The sequence below is a fragment of the Branchiostoma belcheri genome, unplaced genomic scaffold (assembly GCF_001625305.1).
Source record: "Branchiostoma belcheri isolate BF01 breed outbred unplaced genomic scaffold, Haploidv18h27 scaffold2, whole genome shotgun sequence".
In the NCBI taxonomy this organism is placed as follows: domain Eukaryota; kingdom Metazoa; phylum Chordata; class Leptocardii; order Amphioxiformes; family Branchiostomatidae; genus Branchiostoma; species Branchiostoma belcheri.
In genome coordinates, this window is record NW_017803490.1 from 3,572,029 (window position 1) to 3,599,228 (window position 27,200).

A 27,200-nucleotide genomic window follows, 5' to 3' on the forward strand; every position below is an offset into this window, starting at 1 on the left:
TTTTTGCGCCTGATATGACTGTTAGCTACAGAACATTAATAACAATACATGTATTTCACTATTTTTAGATAGTGAAATATTGTTAGTAATGTTAAAACATGTTAAAACATGCTTTGAGACCTTATATCCGATTCCCTAGGGCAACTTTGATAGTATGAAGACATTTATGAGTCCTACTTTCCGTTGAGGGATTGAAAACACTTTCTTGAACGATAGACATGCGAGCACAACACTCATTATTTTTTTAATACACTTACCACAGTAAAGTATAAATCCAATAGTCTAAGAGTAAACCCATTGCATCTGCTGCTAATCTTGTTTATGTAACAAAGGTGTGCCAATCTCGTGGAACCCTGACCCCAAATAGAAATCTAACAAAAATGACATGTTTATTGTTCTCTTTCCTACCGCAACCCGCCAATGGAATAGTCCAGACTCATGGAAACCCCCCTTCCCACACACCCCTACATGATATAAAGTTGCGGGTTCACCTGGGGACTTCCTCTTTCCCTGGTGCCAGTCCCGAGGTGAGACCGTTAGTTCTTTCTGTGGCCAAAGACGATAAAATGTTGCCACTGTTACAAGCAATGCCCCTTTCCTTTCAACAAAGATCCGACAATATTGCACTGGTTTGGTAGGGCTGGCCAGATACCTTGATCTGTGTAAGTGTAACAAAAACGTAACACTGCAAATATGGACTGTTAATAAATAATAAGGCCATAACTTACGTTATACCACAACTATAGGTTGCGAAAGAAAAGACACTTTGATGTTGAAATGATAGTTTCTGAGGTGAACAGTTTGAAACAGATTGTTTCTCTACTACCAAACTATGCGTAAGTCGCATACTTGAGCGTTACTTAGTTTACTTATCGCAATCGGCTGTGTTTGAAATGTCCAAAAGAATGACCGTAATAATTCCCCTGACTAGCGCGTGACCATTGTCACGTGGTTATTTTTTTCCAATCAGCGTTGCTTGTTCACGATTAAGAGAACGAAGTCCAACTTTACCGAGGTTGATGACCCACAAGTGACTCCAGTACGTGTACACAAACTGGATTGCATCATGTGCTCAAGGCTGTTACGTTAAAAAGTACAATTTGAATGCTCGAAAAATTCTCTGTCTCTCTGTCTCTCTCTCTGTCTCCCTTCGGTCAAACTTGAGACCAATCGCAATGCTTTCTGATAACCTTAAGTTTGATGCGACTTCAAGGCTTGATTTTAGAGCAAAGCACTCCAGCCACCCCAGTTTTACTTTTTAAAATTTTGACATCATTGTTACATCGCATCAAATATATATGCAGATAAATAGTTCACGATCAAGAAATGGGAAAATCTCGTACGCGTGCTCCATTACACTTATAAACTGGTTTCAATGTGTTGGATCTCCGCAGAACTCGATGGAAGTCGGAGAAAGAGGCACTCTGCGTTATGTCGGTAGAGAAAAGACGCAGAAAGACACGAACAGGTTTGTGTGTTAGTATGGACAAAGTTAGATGAACCGTGTTGGGATGTAGATGTTCTGTGATTATAGTTTTACCTTGTACACGCCGTGCAATATCAGTAATTCATGTCGGGCAATAGCCGCTGACCTATACAGTGCAATAAGCCAAACAACACAAATCGTGCAATATACTCCTTGTAATGCTATTGTTTTATTGAAATAATTACTACAGTAATACAGACGCTTTTTTTTAAAAATAATGTTCAATTGATATATAGTTAATCCCAGATTTTAAACCTCTTGTTACTAAGTTTGGTCAATTTAAATGTCATCTGTGTTTGTCATAGTCGCTGTTATTGTTAATGTTGTCCTGCATGCTCGGTCGTTACTGGCTGGCATGACCTGGAGTTCTTGTTTATTTCTTGTTCATTGAATAAAGAATGATTTACACAGTTTATCAGGAGCATAACTTGAATCTCACTATACTTGTATGGGTTAAAGATGAAGTATCCCGGGATAACTACATAACTGCTATTGCGACTGCTTCCCTACAGTATGTACGACGAACCCCTACAGGAGGGCTGCAGGGCCCTGCAGACAGGAGACCTGGACACGGCAGAACGGAACTTTGCAGCTGCGCTCAAGGCTGTTCATGCGAAAGGTAATTAATATGAAATACAAGATTGTGGGCTTTTGTATCATATATTATGTCTACTAATTTGCAAAGGAGCGCTAGCAATCGAAAAAATAGCTTTACAGGCTAACGAGTTTTTTTTTAGCAATTACTGGATATAGTATGTAACTTGCATAGATCGTTTAAAGGCAAGTGTTCACTGTATATGTCACAAATATACAAACTTCATTTCTGTTAGGTTAGTGTCCTGTGATTAACTTCTGAGCTGGGGACCGGGGGTTAGGCATAAAAAACTGTACAAAGGTTTGGGTTTGTACACCATCCACTTTACTAACGTCCAACTAAAAAACTTTAAGAGGACAAATAACAAACCAGACAACCATCAAGAGGACAAATTACAAACCAGATCACCATCAATTAAATGTCGTTTGATATATAAAAATCTAATACAGGTGAGTGCTGGAAAGAGACAGAGCCCCTTTGCAAGCTAAGCGATGTCTACCTGAAGAGAGGAGAGAAGTCAAAAGACGGAGGTGACTTCACCAAGGCTGCAGCACTCAGTAACGCAGCACTGGTGAGAGCTAAGACAGAAGACAAAGAGGGCATCAAACACACAATCCAGGGAATAACACAATCATTTGTTAGAAACGTCCTGAGTATCGAACAAATGGTACCCCTCGATGACATAGAGAAAAACAAATATATGTTAATGTTATGTCGCAGCTATGTGAAAGAAGAGATCAAAAGAATTGAGCAACTAGTAGATCCCTATAGGCTACATGTAGATGACAACGACCCAAAGATAAGGGAGGTAGAGAAGAAGAGAGTGTACGCAAACAAAGCCCTGTTTGACACTATTGTTCATCAGCGAAGAACATTCATAGCTGGCCTTGTAGATGAGTGTATAAGGGTAATGGGGCCCCCTCCCTGTAAGTACGCTATGATAGGCCTGGGTTCACAAGCCACAGGGTTAGTAACGCCATACTCTGATCTGGAGTTTGCTATATTGATACGGAGGGAAACAGAAAACAGTCTAAAATACTTTTGCAACCTCACACATTACCTCCATCTGAAAGTGATCAATCTAGGGGAAACCATTCTCCCGGCCATGGCGATCAAGTCTCTCAATGACTTCGAGTCAGAAAACAAGCTGGATAACTGGTTCTACGACTCTGTAACGCCACGTGGTTTTTCGTTCGATGGAGCCATGCCACTTGCATGTAAGACCCCACTAGGCAGAGGTAAAACATGTCTCCTTATTCGCACACCAAGTCACATGGCAAAATTTCTCAAGAATGACGTTAAGCTACATCTTAAGAAAGGCTACCACCTAGCGACTGTCTTGGGAAATGTATCATTAATTACTGGAGAACAAGGCTTGGTCGACAAATACACAATTGCATGGAATCGGCACTTGAAGAAAAATGGAAGTAAAATTGCCAGGCTACTAGCAAACACTATGCTGATGGAAAATACAAAGACTTTTGAAATGCAGGATCCGACTGCCCGAATGCTGAATGTAAAGAAAGAAATTTATCGCTTTTCAAGCCTTGCTGTATCTTGTTGGGCTCTGCTCTGTGACATACAGCCGACCACAATCTGGGAGACTATTCAGAAAATGTACAAAAAGGATGCCATTAGTGATACAAACGCACATCACTTAATGGTGCTGGTCAGCATCTCAGCAGAACTAAGGTTGCGAACTTACATGAACAACCGTGGTCAGGTGGAAAACATGTCAGTCTTATCGTCAATGTCAACCAACGATGACATCGAGGAAAAAGCAAAAAGGATTTTTCACTTCTCCAATGTAAAACAGATCATGAGATACTACTATACAGCAACACCTTTGAAGTACTCTGTTCCACAACTTAGCAACCGTCAACCAGTAGAAGAGCCCTCAACTCTATTCGACAACTCTTTCATACTGCAAGCAGATGTATACGAAAGTCTATGCGACTACAACCAATCAAAGGCATGCATTGAACAGGCACTCCATCAAGAACAATCAAAACACAGAACGGTTGAAATCCATCCCGAAATAGCCGGGTTACTTAATAAGTTGGGAAACGCCTTGCAGAACATTGGTGACACAAAAAATGCTGTCAAACACCATAAAAAGTCACTACAAATGTGGCGAAGTATCTATAGTGAGACCACTGCACACCGTGATATAGCTGACTCACTCAACAGCCTGGGTATTGCCTGTAGGGACCTTGGTGATCACAGAAAGGCCGTCAGCTTTCATGAACAGGCACTAAAGATGATGCAGAGTATCTATGGTGAGGGCATCGCACATCCTGACATCACCTCGTCACTTAACAACTTGGGTAACGCCTGGAGTCACCTTGGTGATTACAGAAAGGCCGCCAGCTATCATGAACAGGCGCTAGAGATGTGGCGTAGTATCTATGGTGAGGGCAACGCACATCCTGACATTGCCGGGTCACTTAACAACTTGGGTAACGCCTGGAGGAAACTTGGTGATCACAGAAAGGCCGTCAGCTATCATGAACAGTCATTAGAGATGTGGCGTAGTATCTATGGTGAGGGCAACGCACATCCTGACATCGCCGGGTCACTTAACAACTTGGGTAACGCCTGGTGGGAACTTGGTGATCACAGAAAGGCCGCCAGCTATCATGAACAGGCACTAGAGATGTGGCGGGGTATCTATGGTGAGGGCAACGCACATCCTAACATCGCCAAGTTACTTAACAACTTGGGTGCCGCCTGGAGTGATCGTGGTGATCACAGAAAGGCCGTCAGCTATCATAAACAGGCACTAGAGATGTGGCGGGGTATCTATGGTAAGGGCATCGCACATCCTGACATCGCCATGTCACTTAATAACAACTTGGGTCTGGCCTGGAGTCACCTTGGTGATTACAGAAAGGCCCTCAGCTATTATGAACAGGCGCTAGAGATGAGCCGGAGTGTCTATGGTGAGGGCATCGCACATCCTGACATCGCCATGTCACTTAACAACTTGGGTACCGCCTGGAGTGACCTTGGCGATTACAGAAAGGCCCTCAGCTATCATGAACAGGCGCTAGAGATGTTGCGGAGTATCTATGGTGAGGGCATCACACATCCTCATATCGCCTCGTCACTTAACAGCTTGGGTACCGCCTGGAGTCACCTTGGTGATCACGGAAAGGCCCTCAGCTATCATGAACAGGCACTAGAGATTAGACGTATTATCTATGGTGAGGGCATCGCACATCCTCACATCGCCAAGTCACTCAACAAGTTGGGCTCCGCCTGGGGAAAGTTAGGTTATTACAGAAAGGCCGTCAGCTACTTTGAACAGGCACTAGAGATGAGACGTATTATCTATGGTGAAGGCATCGCACATCTTGACATCGCCTCGTCACTTAACAACTTGGGCTCCTCCTGGGGAGACTCAGGTTATTACAGAAAGGCCGTTAGCTACTTTGAACAGTCACTAGAGATGAGGCAGACTATCTATGGTGAGGGTATCGCACATCCTGACATCATGCAATCACTTCACAATCTGTCTGTTGCCTGGTGGAAGCTTGGTGATCACAGAAAGGCCGCCTCTTATTATGCTCAGTTAACACGTATGAAACAGATGATTGAAGAGACTTGAAGACTGACATTGCCACTCTCCTGAAGTACGTTTTATGTCCCATAAATTGTTCAATAGCTACACAGAAAGCAGTTTAAAACATTTTGCTAAAAATGATCGTGAAGTACATGTATGATGATTTTGTTTGTTTACAAACGGAAACATATGAAGCTATTTTAATGCTGAGCATACTTTTGCTGTCATATTTGGTTTGTATCAAATATTATACGATCCATGATTGCCGTATATATTTTTTAGAACTAACTAACTTTATCTTCAAGCGACTTGTTTAGGTTTGAAACTGACAAACTCAGCAGTCAGGTAAAACCGTATGGAAAGTCATGTAAAATACATAAATTGTATTTACTCTAGTAGTGCAGTCATACAGCATTCTTTGCAAATGTGTCAGAGGTACATGTATAACACCACAAGCAATGGCAGAGATAATAATTACAAATCTTTTATTTGCCATGAAAACCTCTAGCTTTCTGTAAAAACAAGGAAAAACATTCCAGTTTCAACGTATCAAAGAAAATTTTTTTAATGAAACAGTAACTAAAGGGCTCAAAATCTAATGGGCATATGGTCATAAAGTTCAAATGGTCATGACCTGTAAAACATAATGAGCTTGCTAGGTGGCGTTACTGTTATCAGAAGACCAGCTTTGTATGCAAGGATGGTATGTGGTTGAATAGTCACCAATATTCACCATGTAGCAATATCTACCACCTACATAGGAAGTAGTGAAGGTTAGCAATGTTTCAGCCAACTTGTGTCAAATCAAGGAGAAATGTGGAGTTTTTGTATGCTTACTGTATAAGGGACCAAGGAAATGTGAAGACATTTACAGTAGGTACCTTCCAACAATTCCTTACGCAAAATTGTTCCTTCTTTTCCATACGCTTCAATAAAAGTCATTCAGTCTTCCTTACCAATCTCTGGCCATTTGAATACTTTGCTTGCCAACCATCATTTGTATTAGTTATGTCTTTTAAATATGCTTTAAAACAAGTCATATACTTCATGCATTTAATTTTAAGTGCTGTCTTAACTAAGATTTGCATAATATAATATAGTACACAGAAAAGTGCTTTTCGTGAATTACTTTATTTAAAATCTCAATGTTGCATGCAACTCTAGCATCACATATTGTACCTAGCGGATTTATTCAAAACCAATTCCCTAGCTCAAACCAACCTTCCTCAATAAAGGAAATAAACAAGTTGCATGTTTCACGCATCATGATGATGGCATAGAAAAAAATCCATTGCATTTTCACGCACTTTATCTAGTTTTCATGCCATTTCATCTACATGAAATTTGAAGCTGTCACAGAAAAAAGTCTACAGATTCTAACATGTTTTAAAGTCATGCAACAGAAACTGTGTAAAATTGTACCCCAATATTAACCTTCTCCCTGCTGCCTAACCCCATAACACAAGTCTGGCGCCAAACGGCTACCTTAGCAGGCTGAAGGTTAATTTTGCAATGTCATGCAATGTTAAGACCGACATACCAGATGTTTGCAAAGCGAGTAACACATGGAAAACATACAATTAACATGTTCTGTACAGATATTTAGGATTCCAATTTTTACATGGGTACATAAAATGGAGGTAAAACATAATGGGGGAGGGGGGCGTAACACCGACACCAGTTATGAACAAAAACTGATTTTAAACATTCAATACATCATAATTGTTAGTACATAAACTTGAGATACTTGATATGACTTTTTGATAATCAGAGGTACAACATATAAAAGCGGACAATATTTTGACAACATACTATTTATTTTACATCACAAAGACAGGACACAAAAAGGCCACTATCAAATTTTGCACTGCCCAGAACTACACGTACCTATATAAAGACTGATCTGTGAGATTAGATAAATGAATCCCTTGTCTCACAAGATTAAAAACACCACAGATGAAGACCCAATTGGCACAGAGTTAAAAGAAGTTCTGTTTTTTTTCCTTTTCCAAGATTTCATCCAAGAAAGGACAATGTTGAAGTATGCCCTATACCCAACCAGTCACTACCTACATTGTACACTCTTGCATTTTCTAGATTTCAGAAAACCAGACCCTATTTTCTAGAAAAAGTCAGTATGGACACTGACTTGAAGGTACCAAAACCAGATAACAGTAACAGTTGTACCAAATGTAAAGATGGCTGTTATACCTTTGTAAAAACACAAAGATGTCCACTTCTTGACGTTAAGACATACATGGGATAAAGGTGCTTACAGTCATGTACATGTACATGTATATGAGGTGCTTCATTCCTAATCTCATAGCTAACTTACAAATTTGCCATAGCTAATGTCTTTTGCTTTTCATAGCTGCTTCTTAACTAGTGCTACAATTCACGTTACATAATAGTTAGTCTTAACTATGTGTCTCAAATCTTCACTGATTTTCTTAAGATTGTTCCAAGAAAACTTGCTGAATTGTTCTAAAATCTGCTTTTCTTGTACCTTTTTGCCAAGACTTGCATTATCATGATCTGTTCTTTATCTAATCTTCCTAAGTTTTCAAACTGTCTACGTCGATACAGATCACCCCTGTTTCTCAATGAGACATTCCTGTGATGATGTTGTTTTCAACTGCACCAGGACAGGTCCATTGCTAGAAACAGGGGTGGTCGGTAGTGCGAGAGATGAGTTTATGCTTGCATCGTTTGCGTAGGTTTCACACTTTGTTGCGGGACACAAACACAAGCTTTATATCGCTGCTACACCCACACAAGCTAGTCCCCGCCGCGTTCGCCCGTGAAACGGGAACGGTCGCTGTCAGCTGACACCGCTTACTCCTGATCCTCCTCCTCCTCCAAATCCTCTGTTGGAAGGCCCAAGCGACGACGGCGGACTGAAAGTACGAAAAAAAGCGTAAATTCCTGACAGAATAATATATCTGTGTCGTGCCTGTTTTAATTCTACCTTGTGATATTCAATAGATAAAATTTTACAACAATACAGGTCTCAAAAAACAATGCACTTATGTGTAATTTTCTGATATGAACTTTGTAAAATTGTATAGAGATTACACTGTAATTCATTTGGAGGAATAAGTCAGGATTCACATACAAGTTACACATACACAATAACAACAGAAATAATAACACTGATGTCTTACATTGTAGTATAAATGCAGGGTTTTATAGTATCTACAAATGTATATCCATTCATGTACTTTTACAAATGTAGTTAAAGTTAATTCATATCAAAGAGAATGTATTGAAGTTTTCAACTGAGTCTGCCGTTTGGAATGTTGATTATGCACACAAAGGCAAGGTTTTACAAATACAGCTCAGTAGTTTTAAACAATGTAGGGATGTACTGTATGCATGTATATATTATGGTGAAGATTTGACAGTTACCAATTAATAACACATATACATGTAAATGTATGGAGAATTTAACATATATACTAGTAGTAAAGCTGTAGCCTGTTAGGAAAAAGGAACAAAAGTTCAGGTTATTCAGCAAGAGGAATAAAGAAAAAAGAAAGAAAGAAAGAAAGAAAAGCTGCCTGAAAGAGTAGACAACATAAGCGATGGTGATGACAGGAAAGCTAACTTTTTAGACAGACATATTTAATAGTTGTTTGTACACAATCTATTAGTAATTACACAGTCAAACTTACCCACTCTCTATTCTATTACTCTCACTATCAAATCTAGAATGCCACTTAGACAGTCTACCAGGGATCTCTCTAGCTCTAAATTTCTATGTCCATTTTAGTCTGTGGGAGCTTTGGAGACATGAGGTACTGGACATGTATGTATTCAATTCTGCCATGGTTATATTTTGCAGAAGGAGCAAAAATGGGGTTTTTACAAATGATGTTTTGAATTTGCAGTTGAAACAATTCTGTATTCATACCAGGAAGGTATATCTGATGTATTTGTAGTGTCATGAATTTGCTATACAGTGCGAAAACTGCAAAAACTGTAAATACAAAAGTTTCTGTATTTACAGCGATGCAGTTTTGGGTAATTTTGAAAACTGAACCATTTAAAATGTTATCTTAACCTTCAGCCTGACAAAAAAGCCATTTGGCGCAAAATTTGTAATGGTTCTGAGGTTTGGTAACACGGAGAAGGTTAACAGAAGAAGGAGTATTTCAAATATTTTCTTTTTTTTCACAGTTGACAATCAGTTGACAATCTGACAAAAAGTCATTAAACTTTTCTGTCCAGGGGGATAAAACAGTTGTAATTTTAGTACATGTCCACACTACCAAAAATGCTTTTTCTTGTTTTTCCTTGTGCAAAGAAAATTTTTGTCAAGAATATTATTTCCAGAGACAGAAGGGCAAATGCTGGAGTATCCTGCATTCTACCTACAGTCTGTTTCTACAGTTTTATCAGTAGTCTACATTTTGTACTTGAGCTACATGTACAGGTTAGAGAGATGGACTGAGAAAGCCTTCTTGGTGTCCGTCCTTACTGAAGTTTGTTGGAAACGTCTTTGCGACTAATCCAGAAGGCCCACCCGCCGTTGCCGCACTAGAAAGTGATGAAATAACACATACGACAAAGAGATAGGAAAAACAGAAAAAGAGTGAATGACATTTATTTTATGAAGCAAGTATACATGTAGGTAACCCCTTAACTTTTGCCCTCTAAACCTGGAGTGAAAGCTGAATATAGTACAAACAAATGTATGATTCTATAAGATTACTGTTTACACATTTCAGGTAATACAAACATTGCCTGAATGTTTACATTTAAGGCCCCTTTTCCACTGGATAGCGTTGGTTGGGTGACCAAAATTTGATCTGTATGTTTTATGATTTTATTGTTGAATACAATCCAAGACGATGGTAATAATTATGGTTTGATAACAAAATTCACAGAACTTACAAAATATGCACAATAAATGATATTCATTGAACTACTAAATGAGAATTTTGGTAGCTCAACAGTCCCAGCCTCAGTGGAAAGGGGGTTAATGTATAACTATCGACCACCTCCCTCCTGGATAGCTGGCTCTTCTTTCTTCAAAGAAGGATGTTATGAACATGTTACTGGTACAGTCTTAATGTATAGTGAACCAGTGGTTTTACAGAGAACTACAATGTACTTGTATCACCATTCATTTGAAGAATCTTAAGAGCTGATCCTTTAATCAAGAGAAATAAAATTGAAGAAAAACTCCTTTTCACAAGTTTAGGGCTATGATTGGTCCTTGTCATTTTTGTGGATAATCCCACACAGCCCTAACCCCCTCTCCTCTTGCTTTGATACTTACCATATTACAAAAAAAAACGTCCAATACAAACTCAGGATTCTGTCACTTAGTGGAAACCAGTCATCACAGCATCCAACAACACAGTCACAGACAGTTTTCAGTCTGACAAGAATTGGTCCCTTGATACTTTGCACATTTTAATACAGTACAGTAACTGTATACGAATCAATAGGATTAAGATATTTCCAATTCTCATAGCTTAAAGCTGTTGGCCATTATGATTCTCAGAAACCTACCCAGCTGCTAGAAGTGTGCAGTACAGTGTCAGACTGACACCACCTGCATTAGTTAGAAGACTTACCCAGGTCGTTGTTGCGAGTGAGGGAGTGATCGGCGGAGTCTCGCGGCCCCGGGACCTCGAAGCTGTAGCCGAACTTCAGCACCACCCTGTTCTTTCTCAGCATGTCAGCGATCGCCATCTCACACGAGTTTCCCAGAGAGTGCCGCTGAGCAAAATTTGACAAAAATCACTTCAATGTAGTAGTGATATGGAGGTTAGGGTTGCTGACTCTTAATCCAAATGTTCTGGGTTCAAATCCCATTGCACGAGTTTGCAAGAGAGTGCATGCCGCTAAGCAAAATTTGACAAAAGTCACTTTCATGCAGTTGTGACATTGAGGGTTGGGTTGCTGACTCAGAATCCAAAGGTTCTGGGTTCAAATCCCAAGTTTGCACGAGTTTCCAAGAGAGTGCATACCACTGAGCAAAATTTGAAAAAAAATCACTTCAATGTAGTGGTGATATGGAGATTAGGGTTGCTGACTCTTAATCCAAAGGTTCTGGGTTCAAATCCCAAGCTTGCATGAGTTTTAAAGAGAGTGCATGCCGCTAAGCAAAATTTGACAAAAGCCACATTCATGCAGTAGTGACATGGAGGTTTGGGTTGCTCAATCAGAATCCAAAGGTTCTGGGTTCAAATCCCAAGCTTGCATGAGTTTTAAAGAGAGTGCATGCCGCTAAGCAAAATTTGACAAATGTCACTTGCAGTTGTGACGGGGAGGTTAGGGTTGCTGACTCAGAACCCAAAGGTTCTGGGTTCAAATCCAGAGAGTTTCCAAGAGAGTGCATGCCGCTGAGCAAAATTTGACAAAAGCCACTTTGAGTTTCATGCAGTAGTGACATGGAGGTTTGGGTTGCTGACTCAGACCCCAAAGGTTCTGGGTTTAAATCCCAAGCCACATTCAGGTGAATAATGAGTGTGTAGCTTTGATTGTAGGGATATCCTCTTGTATAGGAGGTACCATGTTTGAGGAGAGCCACACCTCAAGCACATTGAGTCCTAATTTTTTCACTACAGTCATAAATTGTACCATAGTTTATCAGAATACAACAATTAAAGTAAACTTATTATGCAAACATTTTCTAATTGTTCGGAGTAGATTATGTAAACAATAGCTACTTGACAATGATTTTGTTTGCTCCTTTTTCAATGATCAAAAGAAATATAATTCAAACAGTACAATCATGTAAGTAATAACTATACATACCTGGTTTGCTATTCTAATTTCTGTCAGAGTTGGGTGGTTCACCACTGCCTCCATAATTAGCTGGAGTGAAAATAAAACATGTATCTTAATACAAATTCAACACAAATTTCCTCATCATCATAGTCTACAACTTTTCAAAACACTGCAATAAAATTCTTATGTTTTAACAGAGCTTTTTTAAGCTTTACATCTGTAAGAGTTACTAAATACTACAACTACATGTATGAAACCTATGCAAAGACTGAAATTTTACTGCCTAAATTACACCAAAAAGAGGAGAAGCTGCTGAGATTTTTACCTTCATTCCGTCGCCAGAGATAAAGTTGGACTCGATGTTGAGTCTCTCAAGAGTGGTGTTCTCCTTCAGTCCGTCTGCTAGAGCCTATAGTACACAACCAAAATGATAAGTACATGTATGAAGTGTAAGAGAAATACATGTAATGACAATGGTTTTTAGTGTGATCCATACTTTGTAAATCCAAAGTGGTTTGCATGCAGGTAAAATTTGTCTAGTTCTGGCAACTTTCAATGTTACCAGCACAGAAAAAAGGATTTCAAGCCTGCCATATAACCTCCATCTGTCTACCAGGTTACATATGTATGTCTGCCAAAAAAAAAACAGTGTCTCTGGGAAATCTCTTATGAAGTATTCAAGTTCAGATGAATAGGATTGTATCATACTAAGGGAGGTTGCATTAGAGATCTTTTCTAAATGAACTGTTTCAAGGTGGCAGAATTAGGGCAGAATGTAAGTCTCAATCAGGCAAAATTATGTTGGTTTGGTAGATGACAGAAATGCAGCAAACTTTTTTTTTTTTTATTCCAACATGTAATCACCAGACATGGTGACGGCACACTCAAGTTTTTCAACTTATATTAATGCCGCCACCAACACAGGGGACAAATACATGACAGGACATTACTCATTTACACCTGAGCTAAGTGAGGAAAGCCGTGTAAAGTGCCTTTCCCAAGGGCACAAGATCGGTGGCATGTCAGGACTCGAATCCGGGACGCTCAGTTCCGAGTCGCGCACTCTGCCGCTACGCCACACGACCCCACCCAGCAAACTTTAAAAAGTACTTTCTGGCACACACTTTTTTCAGACTCAGAGCAATGTTGGGACATTTTTGCGTACTGACCTGAGCGACTTTGTCGTTACTGCGTGTGGACGCCATACTGAGGTACTTCAGGTTGGTGTTGTTGGCCAGGGAGCTGCAGATGTCTCCCAGGGTCGGGATGGCGATGTTCTGTCAACAAACAAACAAACAAACACGTAAGCAATTAAACAAGTGATGGTTTAAAAATACAACAGTTACTCTATTCTAAAGCGATATGTAAGATTTTCATTATTTTAAACATTGTTGTTTGACACATTTTCTTGTGCTATGAGCCTACATGGGTTCATAACGACATTTGGGGAGTAAAAGATCAACGTCGTTGCGCCGTAAAATCATGTTGGGAAACTGCAACAGCCAGGATTCAAACTCCTTACCTCTTGGTCCAGAGGCAGGGTCACTAAGTGTTTTACCTTGATGTTGTTGAGGTTGAGGTCGGTGAGATCCGAGTCATTGTCCTGCAGCTTGGCCAGGCTCTCGTGCGGGTCTGTGGTGTTGGGCGGCTCCGACTGCACCTGGGGGTATGCTGTGCACTTCACAACCGCTAGGGGGCACCGAGGAACATTCAATTAGCAGCTGTTCTTACTGTGTATTACGCAGCAGTATCATCATCATAGTAGCATACAACCAGTAGATGCATTGTCATCAAGAACATCATCTATAGTATAGCTGCAAAATTAGTTTTTTTTTCAATTTGGCAACACTGCTCTATTCCATTATGTACCCTAAACCCACCATTAAAATTAAAAGAACTGTCATTGCAGCCTTCTCCAGAATGTTTTGAACACCTGGATAGCTAAATCATGCATACCTCAAGGATTAACGATGCTGCATTTTTTCAGATCTCTTTAAATCCACTGACTTCTTTACTGTGGAGGCTGAAGGGTACCTGGTGGAATTACAAAAGTATGTGGTTTATACAATGGACTCCAGTACTTACAGCGGAAGCCTTCCTTGTTGGCGATTTCTCCCGAAGCGAGAGAGGCGTAATACTGGTCGTTGGACATCAGCGTGTGCATCCCAAGAATGGCTGCAAGAAACAACACCACAGATTTACATACATGTACATGTACACGTGTCTTCTTACTAAAAAATGCTGGGATGAATGAAGAAAAATCCAACAATGATACAAAAATAAAACAGAACTCAGTAGTGGTTTTGTCAGTAATCTACGTCCTTTTGTTTTCTATTGATTAGAATTCCTTTTTCTGTAATTTTCATTGTCATGACCATCTTCATGTAATTTGTCATGTTTAATTACAATGATGTTCAAGTGCAAATTACAAAGTTACCTCTTACAATAAAGGTAAAATGTCAGACGGCACAATATTTGTGTAGATATTATAACAGAGTAAGAAATGCACAAAAAAAACAACAATATATATTTCAGTGTATTTTTCTTTGAAGGAAAATATAAATTAGAAGTTACTGACCAGCCAAGTCACACAATTCTCCATCCGTTGCTTCCTTCAGTGCCTCCTCCAACTCTGGGTCCAGGATTGGTTCATCTCCCTCGTCCTCATCTTTCACTTCCTTCTTTACATACGCTTTTCCTGAACAAGGACAACAACAAGAAGGAATAAATCCCAGTGTAGTAGCTCCCCCTATACACTGATGAGAGAACTGCATGCCCATCCAACTCTGGGTCCAGGATTGGTTCATCTCCCTCATCCTCATCTTTCACTTCCTTCTTTACATACGCTTTTCCTGAACAAGAACAACTACAAGGGATAAATCCCAGTGTAGTAGCTCCCCCTATGCACTGTTGAGAGAACTGCATGCTCATCCAAATCAGGGTCCAGGATTGGTTCATCTCTTCCTTCCCTGTCTTTTACTTCCTTCTTTACAAACATTTTTCCTGAACAAGGAATAAATCCCAACGTAACAGCTCCCTCTATCCATTATTAAGAGAACTGCACCCTCCACTAACTTTTACTGCCTCCTTTCATTCTTTACAAACATTTTTTCCGGCCAACAAAAATACAGAAGAAATAGCAGCCCCCCTATCTTCTCTGAAGAGGCGGTTCACCCAAAAATCATTGTTGGCAAGGTCTCTTGTACCTTGCAAGACATTTTGTAACATTGTTATCATATCACAATTCCTGTTAACAAAATCTTTAAATTAAAATGTTCAAGAAGAAAGGAATTTTTTATGTGGCCCAAAAGTAAATTGCACTTAGCACATTTCTGCACCATTACTAATCAATTAAACATTCACTCTCCAGTGGTAACGACTTCATTTTCCGGTTGGAAGCACCGGCTTTGCCAGCAAATTTTCCCATTCCAGGCCACGAGTCAATACCCATTAGTACAAATGATGTGAGTGGGATGTGCAGAGATCTAACAACTGAATGCTTAACCTTTGGGAAACTGAGGTCTCAAAACACCAGTACAAAAATCTACTATGCAGCAATAGTAGAAGGATAAGGGTTAAAATGGGTATTGTAGCAACCTAATTTTGTCATTGAGTTTCTAGAATGGAAGAAATGGGTACAATTACGAGTCAAGTGCTACTTTAGCATGCTTCAAAGCTAAATGAATTGAATTTGTGGTAGACCTTACAAAATTACATTGTATAATTTATAAAGCCCCTGTCACATTATAGCCAAATATGGCCTCCCGAACACTGCCCAACTTTCCCAAAATGTGGTTAGGAGTAGGTCCGGTGCAAAGTCGGCTGTGGATGGCAGTCAAATTTGACTCAAATTTAACTCAAATTTGATTCATCTTGTATCGAAAGGTAGGCATAGCCTAGATGTAATCATACTGAACTTAGGACAACCTTAGTCGGCTGGTGTTCGGGGGAAGGTTCTGAATGTGTGACCGGTGCTTCAGGTAGCTACATGTACTAGTACTCACATTCTACTATTTCTAGGCTCTTATTCTATAGCTACACACATGTATGTATTGAGTATTATATTACTAAGGTACCCTTCTTTTCTCCAGTAAATGGAATCAGATCCTCGCGATCCTTGTGCTCGCGTGCCGACTTCTCCAGGTACTTCAGGAGATGCTCGCGGTCAAACCGCCCCGTCGGTGACTTCTTAGTCTGGTCATGTTGTCTCAAGCCAACTGGCAACAAGTCATTCTGGAAAAGTACAGTTTTAGTTAACATCACCCATACAAACAAAAAACATAGAGTAGTTTGAACTTTAATCTGTCGGGTTGATTTAGTTTCACTTCAAATTTCAAAACATGGCTCATATGTACCACTGAAAAAAAAGATTGGACTACTACTACTACTACTACTACTATTACTACTACTACTACTACTACAATGTACAAGTTTTGGGTTACATTAAGGAACTGTAGAGACAGATGTTTGTTCACCCTAGACTTGAAAAGTTTAAGGTGTACCCAATTGGGAAGCATTCGCAAGGAAGATTTGTTCCAGTTTATTTTGTCATTTCTCAAATTTGTTTTGTCTCTTTTCTACATCAGATGAAGACACACACACAGATTTTTAATATTGCGAATGTGCCAATCGCTGCATATTTGCTAGTAAGAACCGTAATATTTCTTTTTAAATGAAGAGTACAGTTCTGTACTTACATCAGGGTCGAGTTCTGCATTCAGTGCCTCCAACTCTTCCTCTGTCATGGAGGACAGGATGGCATCTTCATCGATGTCCCTGTACTTCTCCAGGTCCTCCCCCAACCCAAACTTTATCAGTCCTGCCATGGTTCACTGTGTCTCTATCTGTATGGACATACAAAAGGTAAAACAAAACTTTGTCAGTCCTGCCATGGTTCACTGTGTCTCTATCTGTTTAACATACATTTTGTACATGTACATGAAAGAAAACAGGCCTGATTACTACACATAGTCCCTATCTGTACAACAAAAAATTGGGTACACAGCTCCAAATTTGGGTGCACTAAGATGCACATGTACCTACTTTTAGTAGTATTTCGAGTACCTGTTTATGTGCCTGTGAAATTATTTAGGAACAGGTCTGGTATACAAGATACAGATATCTACATGTGTACAGGTGTCCAGACCTGAACATTCAATGTAGCTATAGTTAACAATTGATAATGTTAAGTTACAAACTAATTTCTGTTGTGTAAAAAATACTGACAATTTGTCAAAAATATCAGTTCACACCAGTTACCAGTAAAGCTCACAGAAGTTACCAACAATGGATCCTATTGGAAATGTCTAGCCTTACTGCACAGCTGGCACCCAGGGTAGTTGTTCAGGAGATTTAACATTGTACATGTATATCATGGGTCTAACATGAGGGAAACCTAACTCTCCATGACTTGGGAGGTGGTGTCTCTTCTCAGAGGCGTCTTTCCTTGCACTAATTAACGTGTTTAAGGTATCTCCTGTGCCATCCGAGATGTGGACAGGGACTAGAGTTGTTTACCGTACATGCTTGGTGGAAGGATAGGAATGTTTGGGAGTGGGGGTTACATGTTAGAGGGGCGCTGATATCAATACATGGTTTATGTATCAATTACAAATTTTCTGCAAGGACATCCAATCTATGTATAATGTATACTATGGCTGGCAGGGCTGGAAATACTTTGACCTGTATACTAGTGCACACACAGATTTACATTAAAATTTTAAAGTACCTCACTGCATCTGCACAACTCAGAATTTAGGAAGAGTATAGATATCATACAAAAAACTGTTCAGAAACCATTGCCATTTCCTTTATACTTCACAGGTTGTAACAGTCAGTGCAGCAAATAACAAGTCACATACACCTACATGTATCTATAAACCCAGTACATGGACAGGTGTACATGTATCTTACTAGGTACATGTAGACATCAGAAACACCTGCACAGCTCCAATTTTACCTGCACTAACCTGAATAAACAGGTGTTACATGACTTGTACAATGCGATTCAGAAAGAAAACAAGACAATTTTTAACTTTTTTTAAACAATTATACATAAATATAGAGTCTCTTGTTTTGAAAACAAAATGTCCAAGTCATTAGTTTTAAATCTTACCTTAAATAAAAGCAGTTGTATGATCTAACAGTGAAAAAAGCTGACACAAACTCGAGCAACAGCAAAAAATGGCTATGTGCAAAACAATTTGACCACTACGTCAATTTGTTTACGTCAAGTGTAACCAACCATGCAAAATGCCTCCGGGATGAAAACCACATAATTACATTGTTAAAGTTCAACCTAACACTGCAGCAGTACCAATTTGTTTCTAGGTGAAAGAACACATTGTCAATATACTTTGACAATACTTAAAATATCTTTTGTGTACACAAATTTTAATATCCAAATAGTACATTTGATGACCAAGACCTGATACTAGACCATACAAGTGATGCTATGGTCCAAATAAGCTGACAAAGACAACTTAATATTTACCTTCGCCAAGAAGGTTATGTTTTCGTAGGCGTGTGTCTGTGTGTGTGTGTGTGTGTGTGTGTGTGTGACCACGATAACTCAAGAAGGCTAAGATGGATTGTTTTGATATTGGTAGGTGGATAGGTCTTCATGAGACGTGGAACTGATTAAATTTTGGGCCCCCTAGCGGCTTGTATTTTATAGATCTAAGTTGAACGTTGAAATATAAACTGCAAATAATTAGACACAAACACACACAAAACAATACACTTCTGTCATGACATGTTTACATAATTACAACAGTTTTAGTAGGGGTATTGGATAAAAATTTTGTTTCAAACTTTGACTTAACGAGGCAAAAGAAATCCAGGGTCGGGTCAATGAATTCATACTACATTTGAGCTTCCAGTCAATTAACTTCTGGCATAAGTAAGCCAAAGCCACAACTCCAAATGAAAACAACAAGGACAAGAAACATACACCCACTGGCGAGAAATGAAAGGATATTGTAATCAATGCGGAATAAAGGAGTCTGTATCTGTATCTGTATAGCCGGTATAACCGCCTTTCGGCGTAACACACCAGCTTCGCAGGCACGCGGCGCGGCGGCAGCTGGCTATATTACACCGATCGACTTGTTACACCTAACCCTTGAACTTCTAGCTCTAGACATTGTTTAAAGCTATCTATTGACAGTGCCCCTACTGTACTTGGTGACAGTGAGTTCCACTCTGCGATAGTTCTAGGAAAGAATGAATTCTTGAACACCTCAATCCTTGGTTGATAACTCTGATACTTGAATGTGTGGCTATTTCTTGTTCTCTTCTGAGCTGGTATTAGGTACTTAGTAGTTGGGACATCCACCAGTTTATTAGTCATTTTGTACATCATGCATAGTCTAGACATCTTTCTTCTGTCTTCAAGTGAGGTCCACTGTAGGTTTCTTTTCATTTCCGTGACACTAGCACCTCTTACATAGTTGTTCATACAGAATCTTGCAGCTTGATTCTGTACCCTTTCCAATTTGTCTTTGTCTTTCTTTGTATATGGATCCCATACTGTCGCAGCGTATTCTAGGTTCGGTCTTACAAGTGACGTGTATGCAAGTGATTTTACTCTCGTTGGTACATGCCCACAGATTACGTTTAATCACTCCCAATGTCTGTTTCGCCTTAGTTGTGATATTATTAACATGTGCACCCCACTTCAGTCCGCTTGTCAGCGTGACGCCCAGATACGGATGGATTTTTGTGGTTGCTAAAGCCTGACCACAAAACTGGTAGCTAGTTGCATGTGGTGTTCGTTTGTTTGTTATGTGCATAATGTAGCATTTTTCGGGATTAAACTGCATGAGCCATTTGCTTTGCCATTCTTCCAGGGTGTTCAGGTCTTTTGGAGAAGTTGTGAGTCGGTCTGTGTAGAAAGCTCTACATACAATAGACAGTCATCGGCAAATAACCTCACATTTGAGTCAAGCTGATCTGGTAGGTCATTTATATACAAGAGAAAGAGCAATGGCCCCAGGACGGTTCCTTGAGGGACCCCAGACGCTACTTTAACTGGAGCCGACGCCTTCCCTTCAACCACTACTGTTTGCTCCCTGTTGGTCAGGAAAGCCTTTAACCAATTCAGCGTAGGGCCTTGGATTCCATAATACTCCAGTTTTGAGATGAGCCTGCCATGGGGGACTTTATCAAAGGCTTTAGTGAAATCAAGTATTGCTAAATCTACCTGCCGTTTACTGTTTAGTGCGCCAGCTATGTCATGGACTGTTAGTATAAGCTGTGTTTCTGTGGATCGTTTGGCTCTGAATCCATGCTGGTAATCCGTTAATATACTGTAACTTTCTAGGTGCTTCATGATTTGGCTATGGATGATATGTTCAAGTAGTTTGCAGGATATGCAGGTCAGTGAAACAGGTCTGTAGTTGCTGGGGACCGCTCTATCTCCTTTTTTAAAGATGGCGCATATATTTGCATCCCTCCAATCTTTAGGGATTTCTGCAGTGTTTAGCGAGTGTTGGAAAATATTGGTTAGAACAGGCGCGATTTCACTAGCTGTCAACTTGAGGAACCACGGTGGTATTTGGTCTGGTCCGGATGCTTTAGAGGGATTGAGACCTTGAAGCATTTTTTCGACACCATCAGTAGAAACTACTATATGTTCCATTGGAGGAGTACAGGGCTGACCTAGAGATGGCATATCTGTGGTGTCTTCCTCTGTGAAAACACTTTTGAACTGTGAACTGAGTACTTCTGCTTTTTCCCGCTGTCACTGATGATGGTATTTCCCACTTTTAGGGGTGCTACCCCGACAAGGTCTTTCCTCAGTCCTTTTATGTACGACCAGAATGTTTTGGGTTTGTCAACTATAGCTTCTCCCAGTATGTCTGCCACGTATTTAGAGTGTGCTTGTCTTATGCTTTTCTGAACTCCCTTCTTAACTCTCTTATATTTGTTCCAGTCTTCCTCTTGGCCTGTTTTCTTAGCCTTGTTATAGAGCCGCTGCTTCTTACGACAGTGCCTCCTTAGGTTTCTGTTGAACCAAGGCAAGTTGTATCTGCTTGATGTTATCTTACTAGGGATGTGCTTATTCATCGTGTCTTTCATTTTGTCTTTGAAGTCTGACCACTTCTGTGTAACTGACATATCCTGAGTTCTTTTGTGAAAGTTAGTTGCATAATCCGTTAGGTCTTTCTTAATGGCTGGTTCGTCGGCTTTTGTGCGGATGTACACTTTTCTCTTAGGTTTCCTGTTTTGTTTCAGTGCCAGGTTAACGTCCACTAGAACCATGTCGTGGTCACTTATCCCCGGGACTACTGTGGTCTTCTCAATTATGTTGGGGTTATTAACTAAGACCAGGTCCAAGAGATTACCATTTCTAGTTGGTTCCTGGACTGTTTGAAATAACCCGTGGTTATCCATTAGGTTTAGTAGTTTCTCTGCTTGGCCTGTGTAGGCCTGACTGTTGTCAGCTACAGTAGTATCCCATTTGATGCCAGGGGTGTTGAAATCGCCAAGAATGATCACATTGTCAGAGTTTATTTTTGCTCCCATTTTACCTATAGACCTGTCAAGTTCATCCAGACTATTTCCCTGGTCTGATGGGGGTCTGTAGTATGTACCTATTATCAGTGGTTTCCTTCCTGCAAGTTGAGTTTGTGTCCACAGAACCTCGCAGTCTGTGTCAAGGTCTGGCCTATGGGTAACAATTAGATCATCTCTGTTGGCCTGAAATACACCACCTCCTTGGCCAGTTTGTCTGTCTTTCCGGTGTGCTATGTAGTTGCTGGGGAATATTTCACTACTTGCTATGTTTTGGTTGAGCCATGACTCTGTACCTGCTACTATATCTGGCTTGTAAGTGTCAACTACTGTCGAGTCTTGTTTACTAAACACACTAACATCCGTGGGAAAGCTTTGTTGTCTACTTGTACATGACCTCCTTTCAGTCTAAATGACAAAGGTTATGCCGTCATGTGGCACACATTTGTAACGGCTGGCGACATTTGTTAACATTGTCAAGCAATGTGATTTGTAACTTTAACTTTAAGTCTTTGACACACATAATATTAGATCCAACTTACACAGGCACATAGGCAAAACCTGATGTACGAAAAATGCAACTGGGAGCGAAAACTACATGCATCAAGTTTTTTCCTGCTTGTATATGTACATTGTAAATCGGCATGCTTTGACATACGTATAGAACGTACGGAAGGCTGGCATACAATCGGAATCATACATTGTAATATAATCATGTAGCTTGCATTCAAACAATAAATGACATAGAACTTTTAAGATTTCACAATTTTCACACATGGATCGATGCATAATCTATGTAAATCTATAAGGGGTAAACGTCAACAGTTCAGCGTTCTTGTTAGTAAATATGACCAAAGGTAAGGTAAACAACCGACCAGGATTCCTCCGTACAGACAATGGTAGTTCTGTGTCTCTTGGTTCAATGTACGTATACAGGTATGATAAGTAATGCACGATAAGGCTTATGCAATCACAATATGTGAAGATTATAAGGATTTGGCTGTCAGTCGATAAAAGCCAAGCTTAAGGTTTAGGCAAATACAGCAAAATAACTTGTTTGCATTAAAGTTAGATACATGTATGCAGAATGATGATGAATTATGATAGACTAAACTACAAATTACAATTCTAGCAACAACTTCTATTTTTGGGTTGTTTTTCTTTTATCATTTCTTTACAAGGTATATCAAAAAACAACAAATTTTGTTGCTTTTGCCTAAGTAAACATTGCATGACAGTATGTGCCTGACTCAATCACATGAGTAAAGTCTGACATTATCTACTATGTATGTACACATTCTGTGTATTCATTAAACATTGCATAATACAAAATGTATAAAGAAAGGGAGCAAACTAAACAATTACAAGGACAAAACCCTCGACTTTGGTTTGGAACAAAAACGAACAATTGTTAGGCTTTATCCCGCACTTTTTTAAAACTGAATATGTACATGTAAGCATTTATGACATTACTGGTAGTGGTGGCATATGCAAACATTTAGGGCACCAAAATGCATATTTTGTGATCCAAATCTATTCTAAAATGGAACTAAAGAAAATACACTATCAGGAAATTTAATACCTGGAATTTAGCCAAATTTTACCATGATAAATTGATCAACAACAGTGATTATACATGTACTAAACTACTAAGTAAGCAATCCACTGAGAAACAAAATATTCTTGATATTCAAGTTATGTTGGAATCAAGCAAAAGACGGAAAAAAGAATTGCTGACATAGACATCACATTGCCGTAAAATATATTGTTAAGTATTCAAGTTCAACAACACAAAATTATGCAACAATAACTCATTTAAGTCTCCAAAACTTGCCCCCAAAATCAAATTTGATTGATGATCCATTATATTTTACCTGGGATTTCTGGAGAGTTTCTTGATCTAATATAATTCTAAAACATTGTTACCAGTCTTACGCCATATGGTTTAAATACAGACATACGTATCATATGATGAACATGTACATGTGCGTGCGTCAAACCGAATTACCTCGTAAGGTTATGACATATCAAATAACAACACTGTCCATATTTCAGGCACATAGTCATAAATCATGACACTAAAATTCATAATTCCAAAATATTAAAATACATTACGTAGATCCTTTCATATACATAAAAGTTAGTACATGTAGCGTACGACATGACATTTTACCAGGATATATGTAGCTTTTTAGAATTGGAAGAAAGAAACGATACCTTTTCCGCTAAAGCGCTCTGTACTGTTGGTATTTCTGAGTTATCACTCACTGAGCCAATATGGCAGCAAGGGGCTATTTTAAACCAGTGGCAGGTCAAAGTTCAGTACAATGTACAAATATGGGCGTGGGAGGGGCAGGGGGTCACTGTTAAAATGAAACCATAGCAGCAAAATGTCTACTGACTAAATATATTCCCACAAAGTAACAATTGGGCAATGGCTACTGTATCTTTACTTTTCTTCTGGTTTTTACTGGTTTCTTCTACTAGCTAGAACTAGCTAGTCCAAATGGCATTCATATCATATATTAATAATTATCATAATTAACATGGCGGATACATGCATGTACAAGAGAATTGACAGAGGAAATTTAGAAATACAATCCAGGACTTGAAATCCTTTTTTTTTTGTATACCTGCACTTTGAAATTTACCTGCACCAAATAAATTCTTCTACTCATAAAATTAGATGCCATTGCTATTACAAAACTTGCCTTGTAAGATCTACTAACAACTAATAACAGAAATGTAGGTAACTTGGAATACAACAGATTCTAAAGCTGAAACTTGTTGCCATCCGAACATTCAATTCTGAGTCAAAGGTCGGTCATGGCATGAAATCTTCCTGGCACTTGAAACAACCTGTCGGCCAAAACACACAGTTTACATACCCCATGCTAAACTGTACAACAGTCCTCTACATTTGGACCTAAGGACCCAGGGTCAGGGAACAGCATAGGACTTGGAGGCCAATCAAAATGGCATTCAAGGTTTAAAGCAAGAAACAAATTTGTGATGCACACAAAGTATTACAATTACTTTACACTACAGGCACATGAACATACATTTTGTAATAACAATGTCAAAATTTCACTCAAATACACACACACAGACACCTACACACACTACACACATACATGTACCCCATAATCTAATATTGAATTTGTTTTACTGACACAGACACATACACAAACACACATGTACAAGCACACACACACACACACACACACACACACACACACACACACACACTCACACACACACAAAACACACACACACTCACACACACACACACACACACACACACATGCATACTGCAGCAGATAAATTACTTTTCTAGATTTTTCTGATACAACCTTAAAATTTCACTTTTCTAGATCTTTCTGATGCAACCTTAAAATTTCACCCTGGATTTAAAAGAACTACTTGCCTACCAAAGCATGTGTATGTTTTATCCCACAACTCTACTGAAGTAAAAATAGAGCCTGTTTCATTACATTGGCTGGATGACAGGCTGCTATTTTGGTCCAGCCTGACTGAACCAGATCAGACCTGCCTGCTGTTTTGTATTAGGATCAGTTCTGCTAATGTTTCCAATTTAAATTGTGACTGTAGCGCTAACAGTATTGTATTACCAACAAACTTCAGAACTCCGGAAATCAACAAAATAACAACATGCCCAAACCATGTACTGGTTTGTCCTTCCCAAAAATAGATCATTTGGGTGTACTGTACATGTATAAAAACAAGTGCTTTTGAAAAAGCTGTCGTTCGCCCGTGTAGTCTGTAGGAAAGTTTGTTTTGTGTACGACTCTTCTGTTTTTTGAGAAGAGCAATTTGTGCTGGACACTGTAAAGATTAATATAATGTTCCCTAGGGAGAAAGGGCGTTACTGCAAGCAACTGTGATTTTGGCTGACTAGTATGATATATACACAAAGGAGTAATGTGTGTTTTCCTTGGTTTGTGAGTTGCTGACGCTAAATTTCTAGGTATTATAAGCAATTGAAAATGTACATCGCAGTGATACAGAGACTCACACATTTGGGTTGTACAACAATTTTCTTTATTCTTGTCTTTTGTCGTTAGCTTGTAAATATAAACATGATGAGGGTAACTACTAGTATACCGTCATATGAACTGGAAACAAAATGACTACTAGTATATAAGGTACATGTACATGGAAATGACCTTATCTTTTAGCTTGTAAAGTAAACATGAGGGTCCATACCTCATATGAACTGGAAACAAAATGACTACAATGTACTAGTATATAAGGTACATGGAAATGACCTTATGTTTTAGCTTGTAAAGTAAACATGAGGGTAACCATACCTCATATGAACTGGAAACAAAATGACTACTAGTATATAAGGTACATGGAAATGACCTTGTGTTTTAGCTTGTAAAGTAAACATGAGGGTAACCATACCTCATATGAAGTGGAAACAAAATGACTACTAGTATATAAGGTACATGGGAATGACCTTGTGTTTTAGCTTGTAAAGTAAACATGAGGGTAACCATACCTCATATGAACTGGAAACAAAATGACTACTAGTATATAAGGTACATGGGAATGACCTTGTGTTTTAGCTTGTAAAGTAAACATGAGGGTAACCATACCTCATATGAACTGGAAACAAAATGACTCACGTTGCATAAGGTCAACGACATTATATAGGTAGCTATATAATGTTCTTGATAAGGTACATGAAAATGACCTTGTGCTTTTAGCTTGTAAATATAAATATGATGAGGGTAACTACTGGTATACCGTCATATGAACTGGAAACAAAATGACTATATAAGGTCAAGGACATTACATAGGTAGCTATATAACGTCCTTGATAAGGTACATGGAAATGACCTTGTGTTTTTAGCTAGTAAATATAAACACGATGATTGAACTGCTAGTATACCGTCATATGAATTGGAAACAAAATAACTGTAAGGTCAAGGACATTATATAGGTAGCTATATAATGTCCTTGATAAGGTACATGGAAATGACCTTGTGTTTTTAGCTTGTAAATATAAACATGATGAGTGAACTACTAGTATACCATCATATGAACTGGAAACAAAATGACTATATAAGGTCAAGGACATTATATAGGTAGCTATATAATGTCCTTGATAAGGTACATGTAAATGACGTAGCTTGTAAATATAAACACGATGAGTGAACTACTAGTATACCGTCATATGAACTGGAAACAAAATGACTATATAAGGTCAAGGACATTATATAGGTAGCTATATAATGTCTTGATAAGGTACATGGAAATGACCTTGT

General features: G+C 39.1%; 2 protein-coding genes across 3 annotated transcripts in view; one reads left to right on the plus strand and one right to left on the minus strand.

The window, feature by feature from the left end:
* The first annotated feature begins 520 nt into the window (after positions 1-520).
* Positions 521-5,829, plus strand: LOC109468570 (tetratricopeptide repeat protein 28-like). Of its 2 annotated transcripts, XM_019766844.1 has the most exons (5): positions 521-527; positions 1,999-2,105; positions 2,531-3,007; positions 3,041-3,047; positions 4,290-5,829. In XM_019766844.1, the coding sequence occupies exons 2-5, from the start codon at positions 2,000-2,002 to the stop codon at positions 5,689-5,691; spliced, it is 1,992 nt and encodes a 663-aa protein (XP_019622403.1). In that variant the 5' UTR covers positions 521-527; position 1,999; the 3' UTR covers positions 5,692-5,829. The 2 variants fall into 2 exon arrangements, with proteins under 2 accessions (XP_019622403.1, XP_019622402.1); XM_019766843.1 differs by having other exon boundaries at positions 2,531-5,829.
* A 1,158-nt stretch (positions 5,830-6,987) lies between these two features.
* The window catches only part of LOC109468600 (tropomodulin-1-like), a 28,629-nt gene continuing 8,416 nt past the window's right edge, over positions 6,988-27,200 (minus strand). Inside the window, exons 2-12 of the mRNA XM_019766911.1 lie at positions 17,088-17,234; positions 16,467-16,623; positions 15,192-15,242; positions 14,969-15,037; positions 14,476-14,565; positions 13,949-14,079; positions 13,560-13,667; positions 12,716-12,799; positions 12,418-12,477; positions 11,232-11,376; positions 6,988-8,543 (exon numbers count right to left, since the gene is read on the minus strand). Coding sequence (XP_019622470.1) covers positions 8,482-8,543; positions 11,232-11,376; positions 12,418-12,477; positions 12,716-12,799; positions 13,560-13,667; positions 13,949-14,079; positions 14,476-14,565; positions 14,969-15,037; positions 15,192-15,242; positions 16,467-16,623; positions 17,088-17,216 — 1,086 coding nt within the window. The 5' untranslated portion in view covers positions 17,217-17,234 and the 3' untranslated portion in view covers positions 6,988-8,481. The remainder of the gene's footprint in view (positions 8,544-11,231; positions 11,377-12,417; positions 12,478-12,715; positions 12,800-13,559; positions 13,668-13,948; positions 14,080-14,475; positions 14,566-14,968; positions 15,038-15,191; positions 15,243-16,466; positions 16,624-17,087; positions 17,235-27,200) is intronic.